Source organism: Rissa tridactyla, chromosome 4 (assembly GCF_028500815.1).
Source record: "Rissa tridactyla isolate bRisTri1 chromosome 4, bRisTri1.patW.cur.20221130, whole genome shotgun sequence".
Taxonomy (NCBI): Eukaryota; Metazoa; Chordata; class Aves; order Charadriiformes; family Laridae; genus Rissa; species Rissa tridactyla.
Window position 1 is genome coordinate 41552233 of NC_071469.1, and position 13204 is coordinate 41565436.

The following is a 13204-nucleotide window of genomic DNA, read 5'->3' on the forward strand; positions in this document are numbered from 1 at the left end:
TTATAATGGTTGGTTTTAAAAGTCTGCTGATATAGGGCTTGTTCTTAAATCACAAGTCCCTATGTAGGATGAACCTATCTGTAAATTACTGGTGGGAATTGTAACAAGGGTCTTCAGCCCATCTGTTGGAACACCTGCATGAACATAACTTTTGGCTAATGTGCTGGAAAGGAAGGTCTCCTTCTGACTACTGATGGGTTGTTTGAACAACCTCCTTTACCTACTGTTCTCATTGGACAGGAGATGATATTTGAAATCACTGTTTTTTCAGTCCACTTGCTAAATCCATGTGTTTTGTCTTTGAACTTTCTTATTCCTAATCAAGGGAGAATTAAGTGGGTCCTTCCTGGGCAGCAGTTAGTCAATAAAATCTGAAATGACTCTTTCAATCACTCTGCAAATTTAGGCATGTTAGGGAACTGGTATGTGGGTATCAAAGGAGCAAAGCACATCAGCATGAAAGGAAAGCAGTTGGAGATTGCAGGTGTAGGACTTGTCAGAAATAAAGTAGAAAACAAAGGGGAGAGTGGGGAATGATTGACACCCTGTGGGGCAGATGGTCATGTTTTTGTAGTTAGCTCAGGTTCCGTTTTTGCTGGTTTTATGCAAAGACACAGATCATTGGCTGGAGTAAATGAGTGTGAATCTGCTGACTTCAGTGTAACTGGACTGCTTCATGCCTGGTGAGGACCTGGACTGTATGTGAGGCAGGGACTAGAAATAGTTCAAAAGCTGCTTGGATCAATTTTTACCTTTTGAGCTTTTGATAAAAACAAAGTAGAATTAAGAAGCTATATTTTTGTGGTTGCATCGTATGGGTTTGCTGCTAATGCCTGGAGATGTTTTACTTTGTGTTATTAGGATAGCTTATGTCTTTATACCATGATGTTGTGTGGTGTCAAAACTGCCTCTGCCTGTCGAAGAGAGCATGCTGGAATTCTTGCGGCCTCTTCAGGAGTGCACTGTGTATATTATGAGGGACACGGTGGTCTTATTTGAATAAACTGTTCACGGATAAGATCAACCCTGGTAACTAGCCAACTTCATTGCAAAATCCAAAATTATGTGCACCTGTGTTCTGCAGATTAGGCCACAGATGTCAAAACCATCACTTGTAGTTCACAATCTCATAGTTGCCAGCTACCAACTTGAGAATGACTTTTCTTTAAAAAGCAGCTTTTTTTTTTTTTTTAAATTTAAAGTCAAATTTTTAAACAGCTCTGCTTTTAAAAAAAAAAAAGTCATCCTGTTTTGGTTTTTCACCTTATGTAAGGGAGAGGAGAAAGTCCTATTTAGTCTGCCTGGACCATGCAACTGGAATCCATTAATGCCATTCTGTTTTATAAGCTTGATGTTTGATACTCCAGAGAACATTTTAAAGAGGGAAGTAAAAGTGCTGAAACACTCAGGTGAAAAATCAAAATGCAGAATAGGGTATATGAATCTACATCATAATATCAGGCTTTAGTAAAATTTGTAATGCATCTTATTTGGAGTGAGCTATTTGGCAGCTACTTTTTAACACTTGGCACTTAGGTAATATTTTACATTTTCTAATTAACAAAGCAAAAATAGTAAGGTGAAGTCATCCCACTGAAATCACAAGTTGATGCAAACATTATAAAAATACCAGACTGAGGAGTGAGGAAGAGAAGGATTGACAGTCCTTTTAAAAACAAACTGGTAAATGTTGATATTAAAGGCACTGTTTTTACTGGAAGTGAACTGTGAAACGACAGGCAAAAAAGATAGTGGTATGCACACACCTCTCCAGGCAGCGTGGTATATAGGTGGTTGTTCCAAGTCAAGGCTGTAAAAGGACTGGCATGAATTTTGGAAATCAATGAGGGAGGACTGAAGAAATAATCAGGGCTGAGTGTTCATGAAGAGGAGAAAATTGTGTGTCTTCTCCACCCTTCAGCAGCGATTTGTGAAGAAACATCTCTTGAGCCAGGGGTTGAATTGCAAAAGAGGATGCTGCAACAACGATGAGCTCTTAAATGCTGTGGTGTTCTACACAGTGTGGTCTACTGGGTGGTAGTAGAGTTCAATCTATAAAAGCCAGTTAAAATTGCCAGGAGGGACATAGCCACCTTAGCAGTAACATGTTTATGATGTTCTCCTTATAGTAAGGGCTTGGTTGTGTGCATGTTTGTCTACTCATTAGACAAGTTGGACAAAGCTCTGAGTTAGTCTTCCTTCTGCCTGGGCTCCTAATGTATTTGTACTACAGGGCATACTACAAAATGTTTGTTCCTACCAGCTATGTGGTGAAGCATCCTGTTTCAGTCATGTAGTTGTGAGCGCACCAGCAAATGCTGTGTGGAAATGCTTTACGCTTCTGTTTTATGTTCAGGAGAGGAACCAGATATGCCTGTCTGCAGTCCTGTATCCTCAGATGGAGAGACTAGAAAACACACTTTCATTTGTGAGTCTGTGCTCTGATTGTCATGTGAGAAATTTGCAACTCTTTTTTTTTTTTTTTTTCCTTACCTTATATGTGCAGATCGGCATAATCTGTGCTGATTTTTTTTTTTTGCTACTTAGTTGTCTCCTGTGAAGCAGAACTTGAAGGTGTTTTTAGTCAAACAGCTAGCTATAAAACAAAATGTGCAGCCACACCATCTGGTTTTGTAATAATGTCCTATGTCATGCCAAGCAAGATTAGACTCTTAAGCTTGAACAGGAGATCTGCAGGTGATAGTTAGGTGTTCCAGTTAACAACATTGCCAGTGCTTCCCTTGCAGCTGAAATAATGAGCATGTGTTGGAAGGGTCAGTACTGCGGGCAGGATTGTCCTCCAGCGGAGGTGTGCAAACAAGTTCCAATCATCTGGTCACTTTGGCAAGCAGGGGGGAAAAAGGAAATTCCAGTTTAGTGGTTATATTATGGCTAATTAGGAAAAAAACCACAACTGCTTCTCTAAATTCAGTGTAAATTTTGTTCAAGAAAGTCTTTCAATTCTGTGAGTAACATTTATATAAACTCATAATAGGTCCACCTGAGATCAAAGCTCCATGTGCGAAGGGTATTGTGCAAACACCCCACAAACTAATTACAGTCTAAAGACGAGAGTGACACAGGATCAGAAGGGACACAAGGTGATAGGGAGGTCGGGTGACTGACTTACAGTCACTCAGTAGGTCAGTGGCAGAATTGATATAGACATTCTTGCTTTTTAACCCAGTGCCTAAGCTTGCAGGCGTCTGTGCTGAATGCTATTACTATGAATAATGACTTTTTCCAAAGGGATGGGTTTGATTTCCATAATTTCAGAAGACTTGTGAAATCCTTCTTGGAATAATGTGATAGGTTTAAAATAAAAATGTGTTGGCAAACTGGAAACTTAGTCTCTTGAGTTATCAGTTGGGTAAATGAAGTATACAGCTTGAAAGCTTTGGTCTATGTCTTTATCAAAACTATTTACAGCATTGTCATTGGTTTCTGCACCTAGATATGCTTAGATGGAAATCACTTCTATTGCCATGCAATGTGAATTCAGTTGGTCTGACAACCCAGACTGGCTTTCTGGGTATTAGTGCTGGTATTAGAGATTCTGTTGTTGAAGTTCATGTGATCTGTGAAGCAGAATATGGGATCTTCAGGGATCCAGTGGAATTTTTTTGTTAACCACTCTCTATGGTGCTGCTGAAAAATTCTGACGATCAGATTTTGCAGTTTCTGCACTGAAAATCCTTCAGTCAATGGATTCATGGGAAAAGGAAGAAGGTGCTATGCTAGTCCCTCTGTCAGAGTCCCATGGAAACAGGTGTTTGCTGTTTTTCTTCTTTTTCTAGGCTGAACAGCAGTACTGTTAGACATTATGTATTTAAATGTAAACACCAAGTCAATCTGTATCTCTGCAGGGCAGAACTCTCTTCTCTGACCCATCAGTCATCAGTGTTAGGCTTATCTGGGGGTATGCTCTGTAACAGTGAGCTGGACCTGGAAGGGGTTAAGGTCATGCTATATGCTGCCTTCATCTGAAATAAGTGCAGAGCCGAGATCTTAACCCCTTCAAGCTCTGCTTGCAGAGCAATGTTTTTTTTCTTGGCAGGAAAGTGAGTAACTGATATGACAAAGCATAGGGCACACCTGGCTTTAAGCCCTGGGACTAGAGGTAGAAGCTGGGTTTCAGGAAAGCACAGGCAATGGCATATCTACCTTATCAGAACCACACAAAGATGCAAGTTCAGATGAGTGGCTGGTTATTCTTGCATCCTCCTGGGAGAGCTGCTCAGAGAAGAAGCTTTGCTGGGGCTCACTTCTGCACATTGCTCACTTCTGGGCCTGAATTACTTGGCTTATGCTCAGCCATCCAGTTTCAGGATGTTAATATTAATACAACTCCCTCTGGGAAGGCCTTTCACTGCGTGGACATTGTGCTCCAGCACTTGTTGGAAGAAGCTTCCAGAGCCCTTGGGTGACCATAAAAACTATTGCCTAGGAAACTGGGCAGCTCTTCATTAACTGGCTTGTAGTTTGATTGTCTAGGTTCATATTTGGCTTTGGGATCATGAGTGCTAACTTCATAGCTGCCTTGTTAATGTTCCTTGGTGCCTTATATTTGTTTGTTTGGGATTTTTTTCCCCCTGCAGCTATGTGGTGTATCTGGTAGCTTTTGAAGAGGCCAAATGGTGTTTGCAATCTAAGTGGGTTTTGCTTTTCTCTTTGTAGATGCTGGCCAAAGCAAGTGCCGATTAGAGAGAGCTCAAGCACTGGAACAGGCAAAGAAGCCCCAGGAAGCAGTCTTCATCCCAGAATGCAATGAGGATGGATCATTCACACAGGTAAAACTTCTATTGGCTTCCTTCAGCCAATGTGGCTCCCAGTGGCTGCAGGAGATTCACTGTGAAGGCATGAGCCAAGTGATGCTAGCAGCATGGGTGCTCTGACTCAGTTACTCAGGTGAAAGTGTTGAAAGCTGGGGACTTGTTTAATGAACTGGAAGCTTTGATTCAGTCACCATACCTTAAGACACATGCATCTGTAATGGCATCCACCTCCAATGTAGCACAGAAATAAATGGAATCAACCTCCAGCATAGCAAAGAAACAAAAAAAAAAAGTTGCAGAGGATGTCAGTTTTTCCTTAAAGATGAGCTGCAGAGAGACCTGTGGCTCTCACAGAACAGGGTGGCCAAGCTTATTCTGCTGTTACCTGTGCTTCACCTATCCCAGCAAAAAAAGAGCGGTCTATTGAGCCTCTTCCCTCTGCAGGGTACTTATTAGCGACAGACTCCTGTTTCCTGTTCTATGCCCTATTGTGGTTTGGGGGTCTGTCAGAGAGATAATGAGACTGCTTTGTTTGGGGTTTTGATTCTTCACTGTTTACTTGCTGGAACTAAATGATGTGCTGGGATTGCAGGCTGTTTCATAATGCCGCTTCTCTTGAGAAGCAATTATCTTTAGGCAGGGGTAGCAGAGGAGGCTTGTGGTTTTGCCTTTAATATCTGTGAAAAATGAATAGTCAATCCTGGCCACTGAGCATCCTTCAGAAGTAGTTGGATGGGAGAGGTCCTATAGAATTCCAGAGAAGTTAAAGTAGTTATGGCAAAAAGAAAGCCCTCATGAAGGAGATTTTGAGAGGAAGAGTAGTTTGCCGAGGCAGGGTAGAAACAAAGAGGGATACTTGGTTCTGTGCCGCTAGCATATTGAGTAGTGTCCTAGTGCTAACTGAACTGGGTGTTAAATATGACTCACGTGCACTTCCCTGACAGGTAGGAGGGGATATGCTGTCTGCTAGGTTTGGCACACATCTCAAAAGCCCAAATCCTGCAACCTGATGACCTTTACTTTGTGAACTTAGGTAAATCATACAACTCTTTTTGCCTTAGATTCCCTATATCTAGCACTGCTCTAGAGATCTTGTGCCTTGGAGAAATTTTAGGATTCATTAGTTATTGTTTACAACGTCTTTTGAAGGTAAAAAAAAAATAATCCAAAATATGATCAATATTGGCTTCAAAAAGATGAGAAAGACAAAAAGCTTTGGGGTTGGTTCAAACACTTTTTGCTGCCTGGGGGAAGAAGAAAGAAAAGATTTTTTTGTGATAACCCACCAAAAATTTTTATTCTTCCCCTCAGCCTTACCCTCCCATTATCGGTGTGTGGGAGTGTTTCTGTTTTGTTTTGTAATGGTGAACTGGGAAAAGTTTTATCCATCCTGCCAATTTTGCGTACTTCTTTGGAGCAGCACCATATTTGTGTACAGTGTGGACCATCTTGGGAAGGTTGGGGTAAGAGGGAAGGTGGCTGCAGTTTCTTGCAGTCTAACTACACTCAATTGCTGAAATCTGATTTTGTGTAGAGCTGCTCAGGTTATGTTGGCAATGGAGGGGAATACTTATAAAATCTAGCACAGTGGGCTGATTAAGTGTTCCATGTTAAACTTCATGGTTCAAAAAAAGAGGGGGAAGGAAAGCTGACTTTCCAGTGTCTCTGTCAGCTGTCCATCAACCTGTTAAAGTAGGGAGTGCAGGTGACACTTTTATCCTAATAAGCTGGACTCGGAGTGCAGTTGATACAGCTTTATTTCAGACAGGTTTATTTGGAAGGGTGATACCAGAGTCTGGATTGTGGAGCAGTTGCTGGGCCTCTTTTCTGCACATTCCCTGGGTAGTGTGCGTTGCCAGTGAAGGGGCAGCACGAAACTGCTTACAAAAATTGTATGTTTTCAGCTGGCAGCCAAGTGATATTTCACATTCTTCCTCTGTTCAGTCCTATCTGTGAACACTAAAATGCTTTTGTTTTACCTGGCATGAGGTGGGAAGCCTCTGATCCCTTTGTAGCTGGAATTAACTGAAATTCATATCATTCCTTGGATTGTAAAAATACCCCATGTTCCACATACCTCAAGAATCAGCTTCATCATTTATATTGCGGCATTTAAGGTCATTGTCCCTGCATAAGATGTGAATATAAAACAACATCTGAGGAAGCTAGCTGGTGTCAACCTGCATTTGCAACAAATATTTCCTTTAGCTTCTGGTCCAAATTAATTAAACTTTGATTTTTAAAAGGATGTATAAAAATTAGAATTTTGGTGAAAGGTTTAAGCAGTTTTTGCTTCCGGCAGCTCATGAATAGATTTCATCTGGTGGAGGTGGTTTGGATACTGCATCTCTTGTGCAGAGAATTAACACCCCGAGGTTCTGCTCCACAGGGAAGCTGTGAAAGCCAGTTCTTGAAGCCCCTGAAGCCTTGCTGAAATCAGGTCTGAACTGTTATTAGTTTATTCTGGTTCAGTACCCAGAGACTTGCTCCATCCAAACTCCAAAATCTCAGTTAGGAAGTCCAGAACAGAGCAGCATCTCCCAGTGACGTTTCTAGGAGAAATACCCACCATGCTCTTCAACCTTGAATCCCCAACCAAAACAGAATCTAAGCAGATGCATATGCTTCAGTGTATGCCCTGTATGTAGAGTTGGCTAGGGAAATTTTTTCAACGACTTACCACCTTCTATGTAACTGTTATTGGAGGTATATTTTGGGTAGAAGAAAAATTCTGATCAGCAAGGAAACAAAGATGCATGCGTAATTTTGAATATAAAATGTCTTAATTGTTATAGCATTCACTTACAGATGTGGATGACTTGCTTTCAGGTCTTGAGCTGAGCCTCTTTTTTGTAGATGCATACACAGTAGGTGTTCAGGCCCACATCACTGTCCTGGTCATCAGTCTTCAAAAGATTTGTTTTGTTGGGGTTTTTTTGTCCAATAAATTGTTGGAAATTCTTGAAAGTTTTGCAGGAGTGACAAAGAAAACAGTGCTGATTTGGGAGCTGCATTTGGTAGTGGTAACTGTACGTTCACAGAACCTGCATGATCTTAACCAGATTGAACTGTTGCTTTTGTGGTTTGTCGTTGTCCTCTTGGTTAGAAGCTAAATTGCAATCACTACTGGTAACCACTGAAAGCAGCACCAAGTGAGGATGTTCCTCTGAAAGCAGCTCAAGTCTGACCTGTCCAGCTTCTGGAATTGCATGCAGTACAAAATTGTGTGAATTCGGGGATGGATCCACTGCAAATTGGATGGGGCTGTAGAGTGGTGAAGAGAACAGGGCCACTCTGCTGTTCTGTGACCAGCAGCATGAGCAGCATGTGCTGCATGGGGAACTGGCTGCAGAGATGAGACCATGCTTGCCCGGTCTCTTGTTGGCTCCAAGACCCAACAGTTAGATGTGGTATCAAGGGTGAAAGGGAGGAGCGCCTGAAGGCAAAGAGCTTGGTTTGGCTTGCAGAGAGAGACTCATCCTGTGTGTCTTGAACACTTGCATAATCTGTCTTTTGTCATTGTCTGTAAAACTAGACCAAAAAGAAGTGCTGCCATCAATACTATTGCTCGGATGGTCAGTTTTCCTAGGCATGGCTAGTTATAATGGGTTTTGGGAACTGCATGAAGAGGAGCAGGCACCTGTCAATTCACTGGTTTTCATACCTGTTTCTATCCACCGTGTCTGCTGCTTCCCTTATTCTGGGAGTTTATGTATTGTGAAGATCTTATCAAATCCCTTTTTAGCGCTGCTTCTGCATATAAAAATGTGGCATGGTTTTGCAGTGTGTAAGAGGTGGTGGCATTTCAGGCATGATGGGATGACTGTAAATGGGCGCAGACCTGATGGATTGCTCTGGAATTGCTATTTCTTTCTATTTCAGTCTATGTGGGGAAGATTACTTCCTATAACAAAAGCTTTCTGCAGTTAGCCCACAGTAATATAAGCATGCAGATAAAATTTGAGTTATTCACAGCATAAGAATGTTTGTTTGATATGAGTAATTTGATTAATTGTATAACTGAAGTCAAGTACTGTTGTGCAAAATTGGACATGACTAAACCCAGTTTCTGTTCCCAAGACTTGCGTTCTCCTTTTTGCTGTTATGCTGTGTTTTGCATAAAAGCCGTTCCTTTTCCATGCTGCACTTAACCTGCTGTGATCTGTTCTTCATAAACAACAGGCTCTATTGGGTAATCTGCACACTTTCTTTTGCTGCCTAGTGCCATTGGGCTTGTTGCCATGGGCTGAGAGAGACTTGCATTCTTCATAGTTTTCCCCCAAGCAGTTTTTTAGAAAAGGTTGCTGAAGTTTTAAACGGGGTCCATTCAGACAGATTAATATGAACATGAATAATGTTAACCCTGCTTTGGGGGTGTAGTCTTGTGGGGCTTTTTGTTGTGTCTTGCTATTTGCTGCCACCTTCCACTGTCTAGCTGTGGTTTCTTTTCCTTGCAAGTCTGCTTACAAGTGGCTGAGAGCAAGTCTCCTTGGAGAGTTTCTTTGACTTTAGGGCTCTCAAAACTGCAGCTGCTGGTGTAGCTTTGATGCAGCACTGAGATTTCTCTTAAAGCAAGTGCATCAGTCAAACCTGTTGTCTTATGATGGGATCAGTGAGTGGGCTGACTTTGTCAGAGCAGTTTGCCATCATCAGATAGCTTCCAGAGCACTCCCACATCTGGTAATACAAGTCTGTTTGGAAAGAGTGATCTATATTATGGTCCATAGCAATAGTTTACAAATTGTAATGCATGTGCAAAGTACTGCTTTCTCTAAGTCTCACAAAATTCCCCTTTGTAAAGAAGTGGGGAACCCTCTCTTTCAGCCTTCAGTGTGACCTCATGATCCCAGTCTGTTCCTCTGCATTGGCTGGTGTAGCACGGTGCTGGGCAGAATTACAAACTCATTCCTTAATGCAGCACAGTGCTGCGGGGCACTGTGTAGACACGTCCTGCATTCCCTGGATGCTGTCTATTATTCCATTATTCAGTGCTCATACTCTAGCAATACTAAGCTCTCAAGGACTTAACCTCTCCTTTCAAAAGGAAAGAACGCAGTCTGTCTTGCTTAGATTAAAGAAACTCTTTCTTCGTAAAGAATCTGGGCTTTAATTAGTAGATGGTTCTGGCTTTTTTTATTAAAAGACCTGTAGCTTGAGCTCTCTGAATACTGCTCTGCAGATTTGTCTGCTATTTACACACTTGCTTTCTTCCTGCAGCTCTCATTGTGTTTCTTATTTGTATGTTGAGCTAAAGATAACCCATAGATGGGTAAGGAGGTAGCAACTTTGGTTATATATGGCATTTCTGCAAATAAATACCAGTCAAGAGAGCAAAGGAATAGATTCCTAAAGCAAAAGTGGACATCCTTTAGGAAAGCGACAATGTAAGATCATTCTTAACTTTAAAGGGTGACATTCTGTGTGAGAAGCAGAATGCCTCTCTTGGGGATCCCTCTCCTGAGCTAAAGCTGGTATCTGTGCCAGAGTGTGTGTTGGGAATGCCCTTGGCTATGGTTAAGATTCTTTTGCTACAAATCGCTTCTTTCCCTGGTTATATGAATAGCGACATTCCTTTGGAGCACGCATTTCTTGAATGGTGCATAGACTTCAGGGAGGTGGCTGCTGCATAAAGCCCTGGTGGGAATATTTATCTGCACAACATCATTCGGGAAGAATTAAAAGTGAGCAGGGAACAGAAAAAGTGACAACAATAATTTAAGGGGTTACAGTCCCTAAGAAGTTCAAACTTAAGATGCAGACCAATTCATAATTCCCTAAAATTTTCCGTAAAGGCGAGGCAGGCTTCTCACAATAGTCAGCTGACTCTTAATCTAGCAGAAAGTATGACAACATGCAGGGTCTAAGCAGTACAGCAATACATTTAAAGCAGAACAGAGGCATCACCACTTAAGAGTTAATATAAATAGCCATCAGGCCCGTGTGCTGATTATGTGCCACTAACTTGTGTTCAGAGGACTTTCTAGATGAGCCTCATTGGCTGAAACAAAGGAAAGGCTTGATTAAAGAATTGCTCTGTGACACTGCGGCTTCTGCTCTCTGGGTCAGACTAGATGACCTACTGGCTTGGAACAATTCATTGAATTGTTTCTACAGTGTTTACAAGGAGCACCTGGGTGCAAGCCAGGGTTTGGAGCCTTGCCTCACGCTGTGAGTGCGGGCAGTAGCTCTGCTGCTGTGCCATTCAAAAACTGGATGTGTTTTTTCTTCTTTCATAGAAGTACTACTTTGAATGCAGAAGGAATGGGTTTTCCCTTCTCGTCTGTGCCCACCATTACAGAAGGAGCCAGGAAATGTTTGTCTGATCTGCAATGGGATAGGAATCGGTTACCAAACTCAATCTGAACAGCAGTGAAAGGCTAGTCTGAGTGTTGCTGTTCCTGTGCTCAGCCCGGTGCTTGTCCAAAGCGCTCTCAAGCCTCTTACAGCAAACTTCTGCTTTCTATAAATCCGTAGAGACTGGTTTCAGCCATCACAGCATTACTGCTTTGCCCCTATTCTCTCCCTCAAAATGTGCTTGCAATTTCTCACCTGTTTCCGGTTTATCTTTTGATCCATTGATTTATCTTTTGATCCCATTGATCCTCCTTTGTCAAGTGACTGTAGAAGGATGCTGCTGCTTGCTTGTTGAGTAGCTTTGGACTGCTTGGAAGTCCGAATCTGGCATTGCCGGCAAGATACTGAAGAAACCCTCAGGAAATTAAGGGGCGGAGTCATCTGCCAGTGACTACACTTCTAATATTTTCATATTTTAATGAACTCGATAGGAGCAGGTGTTTATTCATGTGGCCACTGGCTAGTATGTTAGCTGCTGTTTGGTTTCACACACTGTGATGGTAGGGAGGAGTAGAGGAGTTGCTGCAAGGGCGGCAGAGCAATTTTTGTTGTTTTTTTCCGTTAGGCTTTTCATACTTCAGTTGAGGCACAGTTGAGGTGGCATCTCTGTCACCCCTGAAAAATAGGAACAGTGTCTTGCACAATCAGGGGTTCAGTTGCTTTAAACTGCAGTTTGATATTTTTTTTTTAAATGTGGCTGTTAATGGTGAATCTTGTTGGAAGACCTCAAATAATTTGCAGGTTTTATTTCTTTGATTCCCTATTGTATAACTTAAAATGTTCAGCTGTTGGACAGGTGTATGTTAATTTGAGATGTCAAATTCTGTAATGTGCCTTGTAGCTGCAGTTTGGTTAGCGATCAAATTTATTTTGTATATAAAATTGACAATGTGTTTTCTCTGACACAATGCTTAGCTTTAGGAGACTGAGACTCAAAAAAGTCAAACGCTTTTTCTAACATGTGTTTTGATAGAGCCCAAATTAACTCAATAAGTGAAGAATAGATCTGTGCAGTAAACAGGTGTCACTTCTACAGTCACTCTTCTGATAAGAGTATTTAAAAATCTTTCTACTGTAGGAAGAGGATTAGAATGAGGTTGAATTTCAGGTAGAAGATGGGATTTAGAAACAAAAACTCAAACCTAAGATCACTGGAAAAACACAGTGATAAAAACGATACTGGATGAGCTATTGCCTTTACATTTTTTTCAATGGCATACCAGTGCTATGTAACTGATTAAAAGTATACCTTTTTTGGTTTTTTTTTTTCTTCCCCCAGCCTTTAAGCTGCTAATTCTAGACTGTAGGGCACTGTTTTTATGACACCTAAATATGCTGAGATCTGGTCAAAGGTATTAAGGTGAAAGGCAGCATCTCTCAACATGAAGACATTCAGGAAAGTGAACTGCAGTGATTTTTGAGGTTTCTAAAGTGTCTGTTCTTCATGAGTAGCTGCCTGGTGTTTATGTTAAGGGCTGAGATTTCATTGCTGCTATTATCTGTACTAGGGACATCCTTTGGTGCTGCAGTAGAACATGTGGTTATTGTGAAAATGCTGTCAATCTAAGATTTATTTCTTTTTCTTTTTTTCTAATGGAAGCGAAGAAAGGCTCATGGAATACCAGTCCAAGGAAGACCAGCATTCATTAATTTAGTTATTTATAAAGTTACTTTGCTTTTGTGAATGTAATGTGCTTGGTTTGCATAAATGGCTGTATGTAATTGGTAGCTCTCCATTGAGATGAGTTGCTTAACCTGCTCTTTGTTAATGCATTTATCCTAAATTTATGTCAATACATTTTTTTGGACTCCTCTGCCATGTACTTTGTTATTTTCTGAAGGCTTGACTAAAGGACTATCAAGTCACTAACATCTGAATCTTTTAAATGCTGGGTACACTGGAGTCTTTCTGTAATATAATATTGAATAATAGCCTTGCCCTATGAATTCAAGACCCTATCCTGGAATTTGGCTTCATCTCTGGGTAAGATTTTTACAATTAATGCTCAGATGTAAAGACAGCTTTTTGTGCTGTTGGGAATGCAATAATGTGTTTGTGATCAGCAAAGATAAAC

At 41.3% G+C, this 13204-nt stretch overlaps 1 protein-coding gene across 4 annotated transcripts in view; it reads left to right on the forward strand.

The window, feature by feature from the left end:
- Positions 1-13204, forward strand: part of SMOC1 (SPARC related modular calcium binding 1) — a 130777-nt gene that overhangs the window by 47011 nt on the left and 70562 nt on the right. For all 4 annotated transcript variants that reach the window (XM_054199599.1, XM_054199601.1, XM_054199603.1 and 1 more), the window contains exon 3: positions 4678-4790. In XM_054199599.1, coding sequence (XP_054055574.1) covers positions 4678-4790 — 113 coding nt within the window. The remainder of the gene's footprint in view (positions 1-4677; positions 4791-13204) is intronic.